General features: G+C 38.0%; 1 protein-coding gene across 2 annotated transcripts in view; it reads right to left on the reverse strand.

Moving 5' to 3' along the window:
- Positions 1 to 2,902: 2,902 nt before the first annotated feature.
- Positions 2,903 to 16,888, reverse strand: part of Kpna3 (karyopherin subunit alpha 3) — a 91,206-nt gene continuing 77,220 nt past the window's right edge. For both annotated transcript variants that reach the window (XM_029469010.2, XM_021181469.3), the window contains exons 11-17: positions 12,365 to 12,496; positions 11,165 to 11,293; positions 9,058 to 9,162; positions 8,889 to 8,960; positions 8,566 to 8,728; positions 6,232 to 6,326; positions 2,903 to 5,418 (exon numbers count right to left, since the gene is read on the reverse strand). In XM_029469010.2, coding sequence (XP_029324870.1) covers positions 5,320 to 5,418; positions 6,232 to 6,326; positions 8,566 to 8,728; positions 8,889 to 8,960; positions 9,058 to 9,162; positions 11,165 to 11,293; positions 12,365 to 12,496 — 795 coding nt within the window. In that variant the 3' untranslated portion in view covers positions 2,903 to 5,319. The remainder of the gene's footprint in view (positions 5,419 to 6,231; positions 6,327 to 8,565; positions 8,729 to 8,888; positions 8,961 to 9,057; positions 9,163 to 11,164; positions 11,294 to 12,364; positions 12,497 to 16,888) is intronic.

The following is a 16,888-nucleotide window of genomic DNA, read 5'->3' on the forward strand; positions in this document are numbered from 1 at the left end:
TATCTAACCCATTTACATACCTTAATCCTTCTCTCCACTGGCCTTTGATAGCCTCTGTGCTTCTGACAATGCCTGTCTGTGTACACACTTTTCCCACCTCCAGGTTTTCCAGCCAACTTGCCAATCATTTAACCTGTTTTTGCAGCACAATCAGCTTCATAGTTTGCAAAAAAACCAAAAACCAAAACAAAACAAAACAAACAAACAAACAAACAAAAAAACCCAACCTAATAGAAACTTCTTCACTAGGTCAAGTGGACCACACTGTACCAAATGCAGCTGACCCTAGAAACCACTGGCTGGCAGCATCACCTTCCTCACCAGGCCACTCCTGAAATGTGTCTATCCTATGCCCTGGCATAGTTCCGGCATGGGACAGGATGCTCAAAAAATATTTTAGTGTTTCTAAAGGCTTAGTCTTAACCATTCATAAAAAAGCAAAGACACAGAGTTACAAAAATGATATTATGAGTAAATTGGATTGAGATAGCATAAAATTTAAATTTTAGACGGCAAAGATAGGGCAAAGAAAGTTTAGGCTGTAATTCTAAGTCTAAGGCAAGGCTGGAAATGAACTAGAACTTTCTTCCCACCCTAGAATTGTGTAGAGGATGGAATGCCGCCATTCACTATAACCAGAAACTAGTCATTTTGCTCATTATTGGGGTCCGTGGCCTGTTTAAGTGGACAGGAACCAGGAGCAGTAAGGCCTTTACAACCAGGACTGCAGCACTGCACAGGCGCTCAGGCTGAGGGGGGAAGGGGTGTGTGTGTATCTACAACAGTTCAGTCTCTTCTGCTTTCTGGAAAAGTTAAACTAGCTCCAATCACAAAACCTGTAAAGATGGACATTTAAGAGAAGTGAATGTTTTTTAGGACAGGAGGGAACAGCAGCCATTATGCTCCCTTAGAGTGAGTGACTCAGCACTTCTCAATCCTGTCCCTTAAACGGCTGCCCCAAAAGAAAAATAATAAATCTTCAAGCTACCACATAGATGTAAATGTATGCTCTGTAACACACTCACAAGACTGGTAAAATCGCTATCCCATAAAGACATTCCGTATTTACCTTATAGCTTTATATACACAGCCTCAGGAGAGTAGCAGATGGAAATTTCTGTGAAGAGGGAGGGGCACTGCAGAACAAATGGTACTGTTTTATTTATTTAATGCTTCTGGGATCTGTACTCAGGACCTGGAGCTCAAGCTCTCTACTTCTCTCCTGCATTGCTTAAAAAACTTGTACGCTTTCTGAGGGAAACCTTTTGTGTGCCTTAGGAAGTAATGAACATGAAAAGTTTTCAAACTACACCGACTTTTGGAACCAACACTAATTTAATTCCTGAACAGCACTGAGAAAAGCCTACTGTTCACACAGCAGACAGCTGTGCACTGCCTCTGCTAAATAAGCCTTTACTACAAGAGTGGATCCGGGTCAATGGTGTACAAGGATGGCAGTTTAGGCCATCAGAAGATGTTTAGCAATGTCTATAGGCATGTGTCCGGCTGTCTGGCCTGGAAGAGGATGAGCTGCTGTTAGTCTGGTGACTAGAACTCACAGATGGAGCTAACCATCTCACTGTCCACAGGAAAACACCTGCAGAACAATCAGTTACCCAACACCAAGAAATGGGCCAAAACAAGTTATCTACTGAGCAAATCAATCAGGGAGACAGGCTGTATCCCACATCTGATTTCCCAAACTGCCATCTTCATGACTGGTCTCTACATATGTTTCTGAGAATCATTCTGTCCCACGCTTTTGATTACATGAAGTTTACTTCTAAGCTTGAAGGTAGGGTCCATGAGCACTTTCTGGGTCAGCTGACTTAGAATCAGTTTAAGAAATAGAAATTATATTCCCCCACCAATAGTAAAGTTTTCCAGAGGGTTAAAAATCTAATCATAGTCAAAAAGTGTTAAAAAAAATTACCATGGAAAGATCAATGCCATCCAAATGCCAGATGCTCTTGGTTTACCTGCAGCGATGAATGTCCTAAAAAGGATGCACATCTGAAGGAAATGAGAGCAAGACTGTATGATCGCATTGATTTACTTATACACTGACTTTTTTGTTGTTTTTTGTTTTGTCAAGAATGGCTTTCTCTGTGTAGACCAGGCTGGCCTTGAAACCATAGAGATTTAGCTGCCTCTGCCTCCCAAGTGTTGGGATTAAAGGTATGCACCACTGCACTGACTTCTTTTGAAATTATTTTGAAATGGCAGTATACAGAAGAATATTTCTATACTCAAAATTCTGGCTGTTCTTTTGTTCTTCTAATTAATCCAAGATTTCATTCAGAGTCACTTCTCCCTTGAGAGTAAAGGCTTTCAGGGTTACTTCAATTACTACTTTCTGTTATAATTACAGGCTTTAAAGTTTGAATGTCTGGTTCATTTCATAATCACACCATCTTTTCAAAATAACTGGGGTTTTCTTCTAAATTACAGCATTTCAATACACAAACTGGCAGAAAACGGTGTGATGAACTATGAGCTGAGGATTGCCAGTCTCCACCAGGAGCCAGGAAGGAATCCTTTCCAGGCTGAGCCGGGACTGGAGCCCGGCAGAGCCAGCACCTCGACTTTACTTCTCCTCTTGCTGCCAGAACTGCACCACAGTTTTTGGTGTTTGAAGCCCCTAGTTCACTGGTTCTGTGTTATGGCAGCTTAGGAAATTACACACATGTTGGTATTTCTCATTTGTCAAAACATACTCTCTACAGTAGCTACTGGTTGGTCAGTGTTATGGTAGAAAGGAAACATCAAAATACAATGACAGTCACTCATGCTTCACCACCACTGTGGCTGGCATTTGAAGATAAACAAAACTTAAATGTAACCACACAGAAAACAAAGCTAAACAATTATTTCCAGAAATAAGTCTTTCAATGTTTTATCATATTTGATAGCAGCTTTTTTATTGGTTACAAAACCTAAGCCCATATACAAAATTAGGAACACGTTTAGATGCCTCTTTTGAAAGAACATTTTAGTCTTTTTTTAACTGAGTTTTAAAAAAAAAAAACAATGCAATTTTAAAACACTGTTTTGAAAACTTAAAAGTGCAGCAATACACTCAGTTTCCTTATCTACGAAATGGTGTGATTCCAACTCAAAACTGGTCAGGTCACGGCAAACCGCTCAAGCAGAGGCACGGAGTCTGCACTACTTGATGCCAACGTTACTTACCGGTTAGTTTGCACTTAAGACGAGAGAGGAAATAGGAATCAACACAGTAGAAGCCCAATTTTAATCTCAATGTGTGCAAAATTTAAAAGGTAACTGTCAGTTAAGTAGGGAGAGACCAGAAGGAAGTAACTGGAAGGGGGACAATTCACACTATCAAGAAGGTTTTGACTTTAAGGGTTTCACCAGAGTGTGTGACCTTAATTCATTCTGACTTTGTTACTCCTACTTTTAGTGAACACTACACAGTTTCAAAATTTAGACAAGTGTTTGAACAGGATGCAGTTACCATATGAAGCTTTAACTCAAAATTTGGGTAAAGAAAAAAGGCACAATGAACTTCAACTCAATTTTATGTGCACAAGAGTTGAAAAATCTGAGCCACCTTAAAGAGAAATTGATTCTAAAATTTATAAAACCTATAAATAATCAGAGGCCAAACCACTATATTAAAACAGATTCTCTAGCAAGTAAAAATCTTGCAGTTTAAACATACGCTTGTATCCATTTTAGATACAAGACAAAACTCACTCTTTAAAGTGGCTCCACCTTGGCAGATACATATATTTGTAATGAAGCACACCTGCTATGTGTTGTTTATCAGTGAAAACACCCCAGCTGATTCACAAAGCTCTGATGGCATCTGTCTCCTCTTCATCACAGTAAATACACCCCCCCATCTGAAAACTAACTTAGTTTAGATTTCTATCCCTTCACATCAATGCATTGGGAAATTATACCCAGTGAACAAGAGCAACAAAACCATTTCTGTGACAGCACAAATTATTTAGTTTAAAAAATTTCAAATCCATATTCATTCATTAATAACTGGGTCAGACCATTTGCCATAAGCAATGACTTTACATAGTAAGGCCAGATTTTGCAGAGCTTAAGATCACTGCAAATCAGGCTGAGTTAAATAACTGCAGACCATTCCTCTACACAGATCCTTGGCTTATCTTTTAATGTGTGCAGATGCTTTGAGTGAGATCTGAATGAGCTCCAATACTCAAGAATGAAGTCTTGTAACACTTCTAGATAGTTGCTGGTTTGTTGCCACCACATTATCAAAAGTACTGGTTACTAAGTAAAAAATATTTTAAGACTAAATTACAGTAAACATGAAAGCTCCACAGTTTAAACCCAATATAAATCAACCATATCCAATTATCAAATTAAAACAAAAATAAAATTAACCCCTGGAAGCTGAAAGCAAGACTTTGTCTTCAAACCTTACCAATGAGTATTTAGACCTTTTCCATTCTTGTTTTGACTTATTTATTTATGTATTTTTGTAGTCAAGGACTCTTGCTTTCAACTTAACAGAAGTTCAAGTCTGTAACAGGTTGCAGCTCAGGTAGAGACCATGCACAGCATTTGATTATTCAAAACAGCAGGAACACACAGGCTGAAGTGAGTGGTCAAATAGGATTTGCTGTTCTCAAAAATTAGGTATAATGGCGATAGCATTACCATTGATATCTAAAGCTCTTCCTCCAACCCTGGCTTCTGAGGCAGATAATAAACACATCAATTAATGGTAGGTGAAGTACAGTTTTAAAAAACTTATCTTTTTAATCAACAACCAAGTTTCTTGTTTTTAAGTTACTTTTGTGTCAGTTTCACCAATGAAAATCATTTGGCTTGTACTTTTAATTCTTCCACATAAGAATATGAAAATATGTTTGTGGAGGACAATGATGGAGGCTCAGATCACACTGCACCTCTGTAGTCTTCCAACATGAATATACATCATACCAAAGTGTCTTGATCCACAGCGCACCTTTTTCCAAAGGCGTATCAGTGGGCAGCTGATATACCACCACTATGGAATATTCTAACTGGAGACTGCAGTTGTCAGCATGTGGCACCAGGGAACATGGAAAATATAGGGGAGTTGAGATGGTTAAGGAGAATTCTAAAACAGTTTAGGAAATCATGCATATGCATTTACAGTCCATGTGAGAGTGACTTTTGGCAACTGCAAAGTGACTGAGACATGGCTTGCTTTAGAAGCATCAAAATGAAGAGGCAAGAGTGCTGGGAGCCTTCTGTTGCTTGCTGTCTTATCGCTTGGTGGCCATCTGGTGGTGTTTCATATTGAATCAAAGATGCTGCACTTAATTGACCTTAGAAATTAAATTCTTTTGTTTGAAGGTTGGCTGTTGGGTCAAAATTGTAAGTACCTCCTTGTGTTGCTTCGGGAATGAGGCTAGGATCTTCATCAATCTATGAAAACAAAAGAGAAACTCTGAATGAATTTTAACTACCTAAAAATACCCAGGAAAAGCAGTAACAATTTTACTGGGAAATTAAAAATAGACAATTGAATATGCATTTTTTAAAAAGTGTCTGTCATAAGTTCCCGTATCTGCAGAAGTACTTAACCTATCTGAACATTTCTAGAATTATTTCTTCCCAGTTAATAGGTTAAAAATATAACAAGAATTCCTTTATAACCTGATAATGAAGTTTTAGATGAAGTATGAAGTATTTTTTAAAAAGTCATTGATGGAGTATCTAACAGAAAATGGTACAAATAATGCACACTAGTAAGAAATTCTTGGTAAATGGCCACTATATATGAAAGCCTCAATCTACACCCAGACATCTCTATTTTATTTTATTTTATTTTTTTTGATTTTTAATATTTTTATTACATATTTTCTTCAATTACATTTCCAATGCTATCCCAAAAGTCCCCCATAGCGCCCCCCCTTCCCTACCCACCCATTCCCATTCTTTTGGCCCTGGCATTCCCCTATATTGGGGCATATAAAGTTTGCAAGTCCAATGGGCCTCTCTTTCCATTGATGGCCGACTAGGCCATCTTTCGATACATATGCAGCTAGAGACAAGAGCTCCGGGATTCTGGTTAGTACATCATGTTGTTCCAACAATAGGGTTGCAGATCCCTTTAGCTCCTTGGGTACTTTCTCTAGCTTCTCCATTGGGAGCCCTGTGATACATCCAATAGCTGACTGTGAACATCCACTCCTGTGTTTGCTAGGCCCCGACATCTCTATTTTAATATTTACTTACATCATCACCAGAGAAATATTGATCTATGATTTCAAATGCTAATTTATATATGTCTTCATTTTCATGTTGCTGCAAAACTTCAATTTTCTCCAAACCTAACAAAGAACATAAAAATTGAGGTGAGACTAACCTGTACAGTCTGATTATAGAAAACTCTATGAACCTCAGAATATGCTCTATCTCCACTTAAAGATGACAATTTAAAAAGCAGATAAAAACTTAACCAGCAGCCCAGTAAGTCCTTTCCCTTTAATGTTTTTATAACAACAACAAAACTAAAAAACAAAAACAACCACCAAAACATTCCATCTGACAGAGATCTGATCGAGTTTGTTTTTGGTTGCATGGCAAGTTAGTGCCAGTACAAGATCTGAAAACCTCCCAGAATGTTACATTTTAAACATGATATAGCATATCATATCTTTTGTCTTCTATTTTTTTCTGCATGCTATTTCATGACTGTGAAATTTAAGTTTTTAGAACTTAATAACTGAAGGAACCTTTACATGAAAAAACACTTCATTTTAATCCCAGCACTTGGGAGGCAGAGGCAGGCAGATTTCTGAGTTCGAGGCCAGTCTGGTCTACAGAGTGAGTTCCAGGACAGCCAGGGATACAGAGAAACCCTGTCTTGAAAAACAAAAAAACAAAAAACAAAACAAAAAAAAAACCCACAAAACACTCAAAAAAAAAAAAAAGTAAATAGATTATGATCCACAGGTATAAAGAGAACACTAATCACTGATCTCTGTTCTGGTTTTATGAGACAAGGCCTGGGCAGTCAAGCCTGGACTTGAACTTGCAGTCCTCTTGTCTATTAAGTGCTGCATATAGGTGTGCACACCCGGGCTCATTTCAGAATATCTTTTGAATTTCTAATGCAGCATGTACTTCATGTACTAGATATGCACACATTAGTAAACGTAAAACCTTAGTATTCATCCTCGAGATATCTTTCTTTCAAACATATTGGAATAGTTCATTTTTAAAACATAATATACAAATCAGAAAAGTAGGGAAATAGGTATCAACAATAATAAATGCAAAATGCTTAATAAGATTGTATGTTGTGATTATTACAGCAGTACAAACAAATACAGTTTTAAACACTAAAGAGAAATAATTCAAGTTATTCAAACTTTCTAAGTTATGAACTTGACTATGAAGCTAATTTTTAATATCTTAGAAATAATAGCTATCTTAAGACAAGTATGAATATGAATTAATAGTCAGATGACCTCCATGTTAGTTTTGCTTCTACTGACACTCTTTATATGAATTTGGACAAAACTCCCACATACCTTTTTGCTTTTACTGACCTGTGATGGCTATTGCATTTTTTTCTCTAAAGCATAAGTGGTGTAAACTATCCATATAAGTAACAAAAAATACAAACACACAAATCACTAAATTGTAGTAAAAGAAACATCTTAATGTCTGGACACTTTAGTACATACTGAATAGGTAAATGAAAATATTTAATAACTTCTGTCCTCTTATCTTCAACATGCTTTTGTAGCAAGCCTAAAAGCCTCTTCAACTTACAGAATTCAAACAAGATGAACAAGATGAACACAACCAGGCAACCTCCCAAAGTAGACAGAGTCCACCCAGTCCCACAGTAATATGTGCAACAAGAATAAATGTGTTTGCTTTGTCCAGAGTTGAAATGCTGGATTCAACAGAGCTTTTACTATTCTAGTGGTCCACATCAGGCCACGCACACACTCTGGTACACTGTGACATCAAGTGGAACTATGATTTGGCTGTGGTTTGATTTTCAGTATAGAGTAGTTCGGAGGGCGTTAAGAATCATTAAAAAGTGGGGCCCTCTGATGGTTCAGTCCTGGGATCTGGTCTTTAGAAGACTTAGTAAAACCTTTGTAGACCTTCCTTAGTTTCATCTCACAATAGGAAGTTAGTGAAAAACACTGCATCTGTCCCTGACTCACTATTCTCTTCCATGTGTGCTTGGCACACACACATACACTCAAACCATTTTGTCCTTGACGCTTTGTCACTTTCCAAAACTCTGAGCTAAAAAAAACTATTTTTCCCCATAAGCACTCAAACCTCAGTCTTAATTTGACAATGGAAAACAAATGACTAATGAATATTTCCTAAAATCCATCAATTTCCAGGAAAGTTGATTCCATAACTTGTGTATTTCCAAAATATGAACTAATGTTTTCTTTTTTTAAAAAATCCTTTAGTAATGCTAATATGGATAAGACCAGCAACAATGACCATTTATTAACAGTGTGCCCTCAGTTGTCCTCTAGATAAACTGAACTCAGAGGACTAGTGTTTTTGGATTCCAGGGGGACTCCTTACCTCCACACTCTTCTATGATCTCAGCTATTGTGCTTGCTTCATCACCAGCCATTATCAGGATGTTTTTAAGACCATCTAGAACCACCTGCACCACTTGAGAATCTTTAACTGACAGTAAGTTACAGAATGGTGGTATTACATTCTGCTGTACAAGGTATTCAACCTAGACAATACAAGAGAAGAAATATCTTTAATATATGTTAATTCTTTTTCCTCTAACAACTGCAGTATCCAGACGAAAACATCTAGTAACTTATAAAAATAAGAAAGAAGTGCCCTTGCTGAAATTAGTAAAGTGACAAGTTAAATTTTCTCAAACTCACTTGATCTTTTCTGCCACTTATTGTTAAGTTGCTAATTGCCCAAGCAGCTTCCTTTTGTGTTCCGAAGTCCCCCTAAAATGTAAAAACAATTTCGCAAAGTAAGCTCTTTATCAAAAACATGTGGGTTGTAGAAACTTAAGATAAATAATGAATTTATAATATAACTGACCTTAGCGAGCTGATGAATAATCATAGGGATTAACCCAGCATCTATTACAGCTTGAACTTGCTGCTGATTGCCTGCTGTTATATTGGAAAGGAACCATACTGCTTCCTGTAGTGAACAAAATATGGACCACTTTTATTGAAAAAGCTACTTTTAATGTTTTTATTTTTCTCTTTAATATTTTAAATATTTGATAACAAAAATCTCCTGAGTAGTGTTAAAGTGGCCAAATCTAAAAAGTGATTGGTTGCACAAGACTGCCCTTTTAATTTTACTTACTATTGCTGTATGCAATTCTAGTTTTGATATATAAGCAAAGGTTGTGCACATCTGCGTATGTGCAGGTCAGACAAATTCTAACTTTTGAGATTTGGTTCTCTCCTTCCATCATGTGGTTCCACAGATACAACTCAGGTTGTCAGTTATACAAGGCAAGCATTCTACCTGCTATTTAGCCAATTCAGACTTCCCAGTTAAGTAAAGAGGAAGGAAGCTTCCATTCGTGATACTCGTATGTCCACTAAACCCAGTGTTTATTTAATGATCTGTAAGCCTACTTTAAGCTAGGCATAATTCTAAGTAGATACAACAGCAAGTAAAGCAGCCCCAGACCTTTCCCCACAGAGTTGTCTTAGCTCATTTTGAAAGGCATGCCCTTCAAAGATTGGAATTTCCAAATTCTTGTCAAAACTACTTCCACTACAAGATATTTATTTTAAAGCATTAGGTCAGGGGAGAAGGTTCAGTGGATAAGGTGCCTTCTACAAGAACATGAGGACCTGTGTTCAGGTACTCAGCACCTACTCGAGACACATAGTGACCAACAGCTATAGCCACACACTTGAGAGAAAATGAAACCCTAATAAACTGTAAAGTACAGCCATAAGGGAAAATAGTTTAAAGGGTCCTCAAAAAACTACCACACAATTACCATGACTGCAGCAACTTCTAGCAACATCAGAGAGTAAACTAAATCAAAGACTTGAAAGTTACTGATATGTCAGCATTTTCTGCAACTTTATTCACAATAGCCAAGCAGTGGCAACAACCCCAGTGTCATTCAACAGGTAAATGAGAAAAATGTGGTATAACACCCAACAGAGTGACTTATTCGGCCATAAAAGCAAATTAGGTCAAGGCTTGCTTGGGAGGAGGCTGAGGTGGTGAAGTGTCTGCCATACGAGCATGAGCCCTGACTAGATCTCTAACACCCATCTAGAACCTAGGCTCACTGACACATATCTGTAACCCAAGCACTGGTGAGGCAGAGACACAAAAGGATATGTAGTGCTCAGGTCCAGTGAAAGACATTGCTTCAAAACAGAAGGTGAGAACATGGTCTGTTCTCCAAAACCAGAGCCCAGCTCCTAGGAACACCTGGACAGCTCAGTCACCTCCTGGACCACCACCAGCTCAGGGAGGGGAGGGGCTGCTTCTGACCTCTACTGGCACCTGCATATATGCACATGCCCACCCACCCATACACAGAATTAAAAATAATAAAAGTCATTTTTCAAAATACAATGTAGGGAGTAACTGAGAAAGATAAGTGATGCTGACCTTGGTCCTTCCCCCTCACACACATAAACATACACACACACACACACACACACACACAGCTCTAACATTCTATTAAATGAATGAACTTTAAAACAAGACATAAAACTGCTTAAGTGTCTGCTATCCAATTACAAATACATTTGTGTGTGTGTGTGTGTGTGTATATATATATATATATATTCAAAACTTTAAAGGAATACATTTTATGATCTTTGAAAGAAGACAAGATACTCTAAGGTCTTCATGTTTATTTTTTAAAAATACCAGTTATTTTTGTGGGAGATTTTGTATGTATTTTTTGTATACTGGTTAATAACTTAATAATTACCAATATTGCTCAACATATTTAAACATAAAAAGTCCAAATATTCACTATTTTTATTCTATGATGAGAGTGGGACTAAAGGAAGCAGACAGTGATGAGACAGTAGATGAAACAGTAAAACCGTGACAAAGATCTCTCCCCTGGGGTGTCATGATTCTGAATAAACATCCTAATAGCAACGAGGAAAGCGTCATAGAGGGGAGAAGAAACAGCGCATGCCTGTACCTTGTTTATTTTCTCTTTTGGATGTGACAGGAGGTTTGGGAAGTGGGACAGGACGTCACAGTTGAGAACCACCTGGGTCTGCTCATCAGTGCCGGTCACTATGTTCCCAACCGCTCGGAGTGCTGCAGTCTGAAGGAGGAAGGGACATTTTAAACATGTTTATAATGAAATTGTTGTTTCCGTCTTTTTCATTAATTCTTGAGAGTCTGTGAGGAACAAAAAATTAACATTTATTCCATCCCTACAACAAAGCCATAAGCAAACCAAGCAATGACTTTTAAACAGTAATTTCTTGTGTTATTATTTTTTAAGATTTATCTATTATTATACATAAGTGCACTGTAGCTGACTTCAGACACACCAGAAGAGGGAATCAGATCTCATTACAGATGGTTGTGAGCCACCATGTGGTTGCTGGGATTTGAACTCAGTTCCTTCGGAAGAACAATCAGTGCTCCTACCCCCTGAGCCATCTCACCAGCCCCCAGTGGAAAATTATTGAACTCCACAGAAAACTTCCTAGGAAAGTTTTTTAAATAGCGAAAACTAAAAATTATGAAGTCCCATCTTTAAAACAGTTCTTATTCATCACTAAACAGGTCCCATAGACTTTAATATTGTTCTGAATTAGCATGCATTTGTGTCTACCACGTCATATACAGTCCTGCATTTAATATATTTAATGTCATTCTGGGTCAGCATTTATTTTTAGCTGGTAAAACATTTGGCAGAGAAGTATGATGAGCAGAATTTAAAACAACCCCTAAGCAGAGCACAGCAAAAGGTATGCAGTTAGGATACTAGACCAAAGGCAGACTGAAGACTTCAGTGAAAAGAAAAGGGACCTGAAACAGAGCAAGATGAAGGAGGAGCCTAAGCATTCAGCAGCAAGGATGGAGAAGGAACCCAGGAATCCAGCAGAAGGGGATGAAGGAGAACGCAGGCATCAGATATGCACCATGCTGTCCCTAACAGGATACTAGAAAAGCAATTTGTGGACATCAGCAGTTTTATTTCTGTCTGGTTGAAATGACAATGGAATACATACAGGGCTATATACTCTGAGATACACACAACTGAAATGCTGATGAATTAAGAAAACAAACAAATTTGGGTTCATGCTGTTGGACTTAACTGAATATTGGTTGTAGAAGGCTGATCATATGAATTATTTAATATGAAAAAAATGACAATACTTACTTGAACTTTGACTTCCTGGTGGCTCAGAAGGGGTACGAGGAAGGGTACAACCCCCGAATCTATAACCATCTGTATTTGCTCATTTCCCCCGTCTGTCAAGTATGACAGCGCCCAAACAGTGTCTACAAGAATCTACAGGATATAAAAACAGGAAAAAGAAATTTGAGGACTTGTAACAGAAAAACAGTTTTTACTTTAACTTGTTGGTGAGGCATCCTTGTATTGGTAGATAAAACCCTATTTTTCTCTCAGTGTCTACCTGAGATCACTCTTCATAAACATGAGACAGAAGTCTAGGATGCTTCTTTTCCAGTTTGACTTTATGTACCAGACAGATAAAAAACAAAAGAAAACAAAACAAAAAACAAAAAACAAAAAACAAAACAAAACAAAACAAAACAAAACAAAACAAAAAAATGGCTGGCAAGACAGCTTCACAAGCAACGGGTTTGCAAACTAGCCTGGTAAGCTGAGTTCCATCTACACAAAGGTGGAAGGCGAGAACCAACCAGACAAAGTCATCTTTTGACCTCCACACAGGTGCAGAGTTCAGACATAGACATAATAATAATAAATAATCTATTATTATACAACAGTAAATAATAAATTGTTAAACAAGCAGTATTTCTCCCTGGGCCCAAAAATTAGGTACTAAAATAACTATGATCTATTTCACGTGAGGCCAAATCATTGTACTGCCTCAAGTCTAGAAGATCGCAATAATATCCACGCATCCACTTTACTGGTTCAGTATGTTCAGTGAAAGGATCTGCACACAGTAGAGTGCTTCCTCCCAGAGCCCGGATTATCATGTGCAAACTCCTATTTTCACAGAGAGATCTTTTATTAAGTAAAGTGACTGATTCTAACGTAGGCAGCAAACAATCTTTCAAGCGTGACTTTTAAGAGAAAGGGATGGTGGGTGCCTCTGTTAGAATGGGATAGAATAAGGCTTGCTTTGATTGGGCATGCTAATTAGGGTGGCTTTTGATTGCTGCACTTCAATACTGTGACAGTTGGACTTTGGTGACCAGCTGTAATAATGAGTCTGGCACAAGAAAGTGTCCAAAGGAATAGACCTTGGTGGCTACCTTTAGGGGTGCAATCCATGGTTTACAAGGGAAAACGACGGGGAAGGGGAAGGCCTGCTAGTACTGTTTGCCATGCTTGGGCCTGCCAGAGCCCTTCCTTCATTCAGTAGTACAATTTTTCTGACTACTAAAAGTGAATACATTAAGGAATGACTTGGCCCTTGACCTTGACATAGACCCTCAAATGAAAAGCAACAAGCATCATCACGTTGTGCAGCCTGTGATAGCACACATCTGTGACCGCCAATACTGAGGAGTCGGAACCTGGAGAGCAGGAGTCAAAGCCATCCTCTGCTACATAGTGAGAATGAGCAACCTGGCTCAAGGAGACTCCAAAACCCAAATTAAGCCTCACCCTCATCCATCTGAAGTTTTCAACTATGAGAACAAAACCAATAGGGTGAGTGCTTATAGGATCTAAAAAACTGATTCTGAACACAAAATTGGTATGCGTTCTTCCTTGGTGTCTTCTGAGGCAAAAGCACCATTCAACCTATTTGAAATCCAGAGACCTTTCTATTAAGGGTCCAAATTTTGTATTTTGTGGCCAAAAAGTAAAAGCAGCTACTGAATTACGTATCTCTTAGGAGAGCATGTGAGTCAGAGACACAAGACACACATAATCTTCATCTTCAGCATTATTAAGAACCATGCGAGCAATTTCAAATTATCTGTAAGAAGAAAACACTTAAATACTAATTTGGATCTGTATTATGCCAAGTGTGAGATGAGGTGGAGAGTAAAGAACAAGAAAGAAGGGAAGGGTAACAATTATAATCATGTTTGAAACTGAAGCTCTCAGTGGGGGCATTCCAGAGGAGAAAAATCAAAGGAACTCAAGAGCTGCATCAAAGGAAAGATTAGAAATAAAATCTAAGTGTGGTGGTCTGACTAAGAATGGCTCCCATCAGCTCCTGTATTTAGATGCTTAGTCAACAGGAAGTGGCTCTACTGTCAAAGGATTAGAAGGGATGGCCGGCCTTGTTAAAGGAAATGTTATCATTGAGGGTAGGTTTGAGTTTCAAAAGCCCAAACCAGGCCTCTTCTCTCTCTCTTCTTGCTATCTGAGCATCTGGATGTAGAACTCTCAGCTATTTGTCTAACACCATGTCTGTTTGCACATTGCCATGCTCCCTGCCATGATGACAATGAAGTAGGCCTCTGAAGCTGTAACCAAGCCCCAATCAAATGGTTTCCTTTGTATGAACTGCTGTGGTCATGGTGTCTCTACACAGCAATAGAACACTAACTAAGACACTAAGTCACAATAACAAAATGACTGAAAGGAGCAGAGCCAAGGGACCTGACTTGCAGCCTTACAACAAAGCTGATATCTGTGTCGTCAAGAGTCCCAGGAAAAAGCAGAGTTGAAACAGCTATGCCCTACTGTGTTAAGTTTTCTTAAAAAAACACCCAAGACCCTGGAAGGAACCACAGTTTAGCAAAGAATGCCTTCAGTGGCACTCAACATGTGCAGTTTCCCCAAGCATAGCTTGGTGAAGTGTGAGTGCCTGCATCCCCATGTCTGTGTTAAGTTATTTGTTAAGTTTATTGTAGAAAACCTTTTTAATCTTGGGCGTTCTGGTTGTGAATTAGATGCATGACAATTATGGTTAGAAACATTTTCTTGATCTATAGAAGATTACTAATGTTTGGTGGCCATGTAAGTTATAACAGTGGATTTTAACATGTAGGTATTGTCATTAACTATAGGGACTGTTTCCAGACACAGAATTTGAACCATAAGTTAGGATGGACATTAGGTGTGATCATAATATAGGGAAGATCTGTAGTCCTGAATCTGCAAATACATGGTGAGAAATTAGAATAAACTGGGAACAGGCAATCAACACATGGACTGTGCCTAGCTGTGCTAGGAAATACTTTGACTACAAGACTTAAAATACCCAGTAGAGTCTGGGCTTCCTAGACGCTGAACTTTTACAGGGAAAAGATCTCCCCTGGAGCAGAACCCAGGCTTGGGAGGAGCGTCTGCCAGCGTCTGCCTTCTCATCAGCCCCAAAACAGAACCTAGATTATCTGTCCAGGTTCCCTAGAGCCTCCCTAAGGTGTCTGTGCTCAACTTTTAACCTAGATTATCTGTCCAGGTTCCCTAGAGCCTCCCTAAGGTGTCTGTGCTCAACTTTTAACCTAGATTATCTGTCCAGGTTCCCTAGAGCCTCCCTAAGGTGTCTGTGCTCAACTTTTAACCTAGATTACCTGTCCAGGTTCCCTAGAGCCTCCCTAAGGTGTCTGTGCTCAACTTTTAACCTAGATTATCTGTCCAGGTTCCCTAGAGCCTCCCTAAGGTGTCTGTGCTCAACTTTTAAGAGCTTGGTTTTGGCAACCCTGTAGCTGAAGTTGCACATTGACTGTTCTTTGCCTTGTCCTAAGGCTGTGAACAGAAAGCAGCCTCTGTTTTGAGGAGGTGGGAGTTAAGCATACATTTATTTTTACTGTGCCTTGTTCAGGACTACATTTAACAAAATGCCTTGCTTCCTTTACTATTATTTTGGAAAGAAAAGTTTTATGAAAATTGTTCTGGTGTGAATATAGAATACTTTCATTAATTACAGCATTATTTTGGAAAACTCTTGAGTTTTAACTCAAATGTTTGCCAATACCTTCCAAAGCAAGGTGATATTCAGAGACAACTGTTGAGATCAGTTGACTTGTAGACATTTCTGGGGAATTCACATTTTAAGATTCCTTATTCCTATTTCTAACTGAAAACCCTAACATTATTCTTTATATATTTTCATTATATTAACAAGCTTAGCTGCAAACAAATAAAATACTTTAATCATTTACTACAAAACAAAAAAAACCAAAAAACCATAGTAGAGTTAGTGGGAAATGCCCCTGAATGTGCAAATGACCAATGCAAAAATAGAGATCAAGCAAAAAAGACTAAGTTCACTGATCAGCACACAGGTGACTACTAGAACAAAGCATATAAATATTATATAAAATGATCAGAGTTAAAATTTAAAACACTTTGTTTTATTAGGGGTTGAACACAGGGCAGACACTTTACCACTGTGCAAAAATTTCCCTACCAGAGTCTTCAATTAATTTTCTAAATGAAAACAAACCCTACAACTTACATGAGCTATATCTAAAATAAAGTAATAATAGAAAACTAGAAATAAAAGTAAAGGTATACCTACTACCTATACCAAAGAAAGTAGAAAATAGTAAGTTAAAAAAAAAATGTTACGAGAACAGTAGAATTTAGCTAAAACTTGATGCAAAAGCCACTTTATAACATTAAATTAATAAAACTCTAAGAGTTACAAACATCTATTCACCAAACAATCCTTTAATTGCCATTATAAAATAGATAATATACAAGAAAAAAATATCCCCAAAACTAACAGTATAAGAAGTTTGTTACATTGCTATCTTTTAGACATGGTGTTATGTAGCTGAG

Source organism: Mus caroli, unplaced genomic scaffold (genome assembly GCF_978045245.1).
Source record: "Mus caroli unplaced genomic scaffold, Mus_caroli_1 scaffold_12, whole genome shotgun sequence".
NCBI lineage: Eukaryota > Metazoa > Chordata > Mammalia > Rodentia > Muridae > Mus > Mus caroli.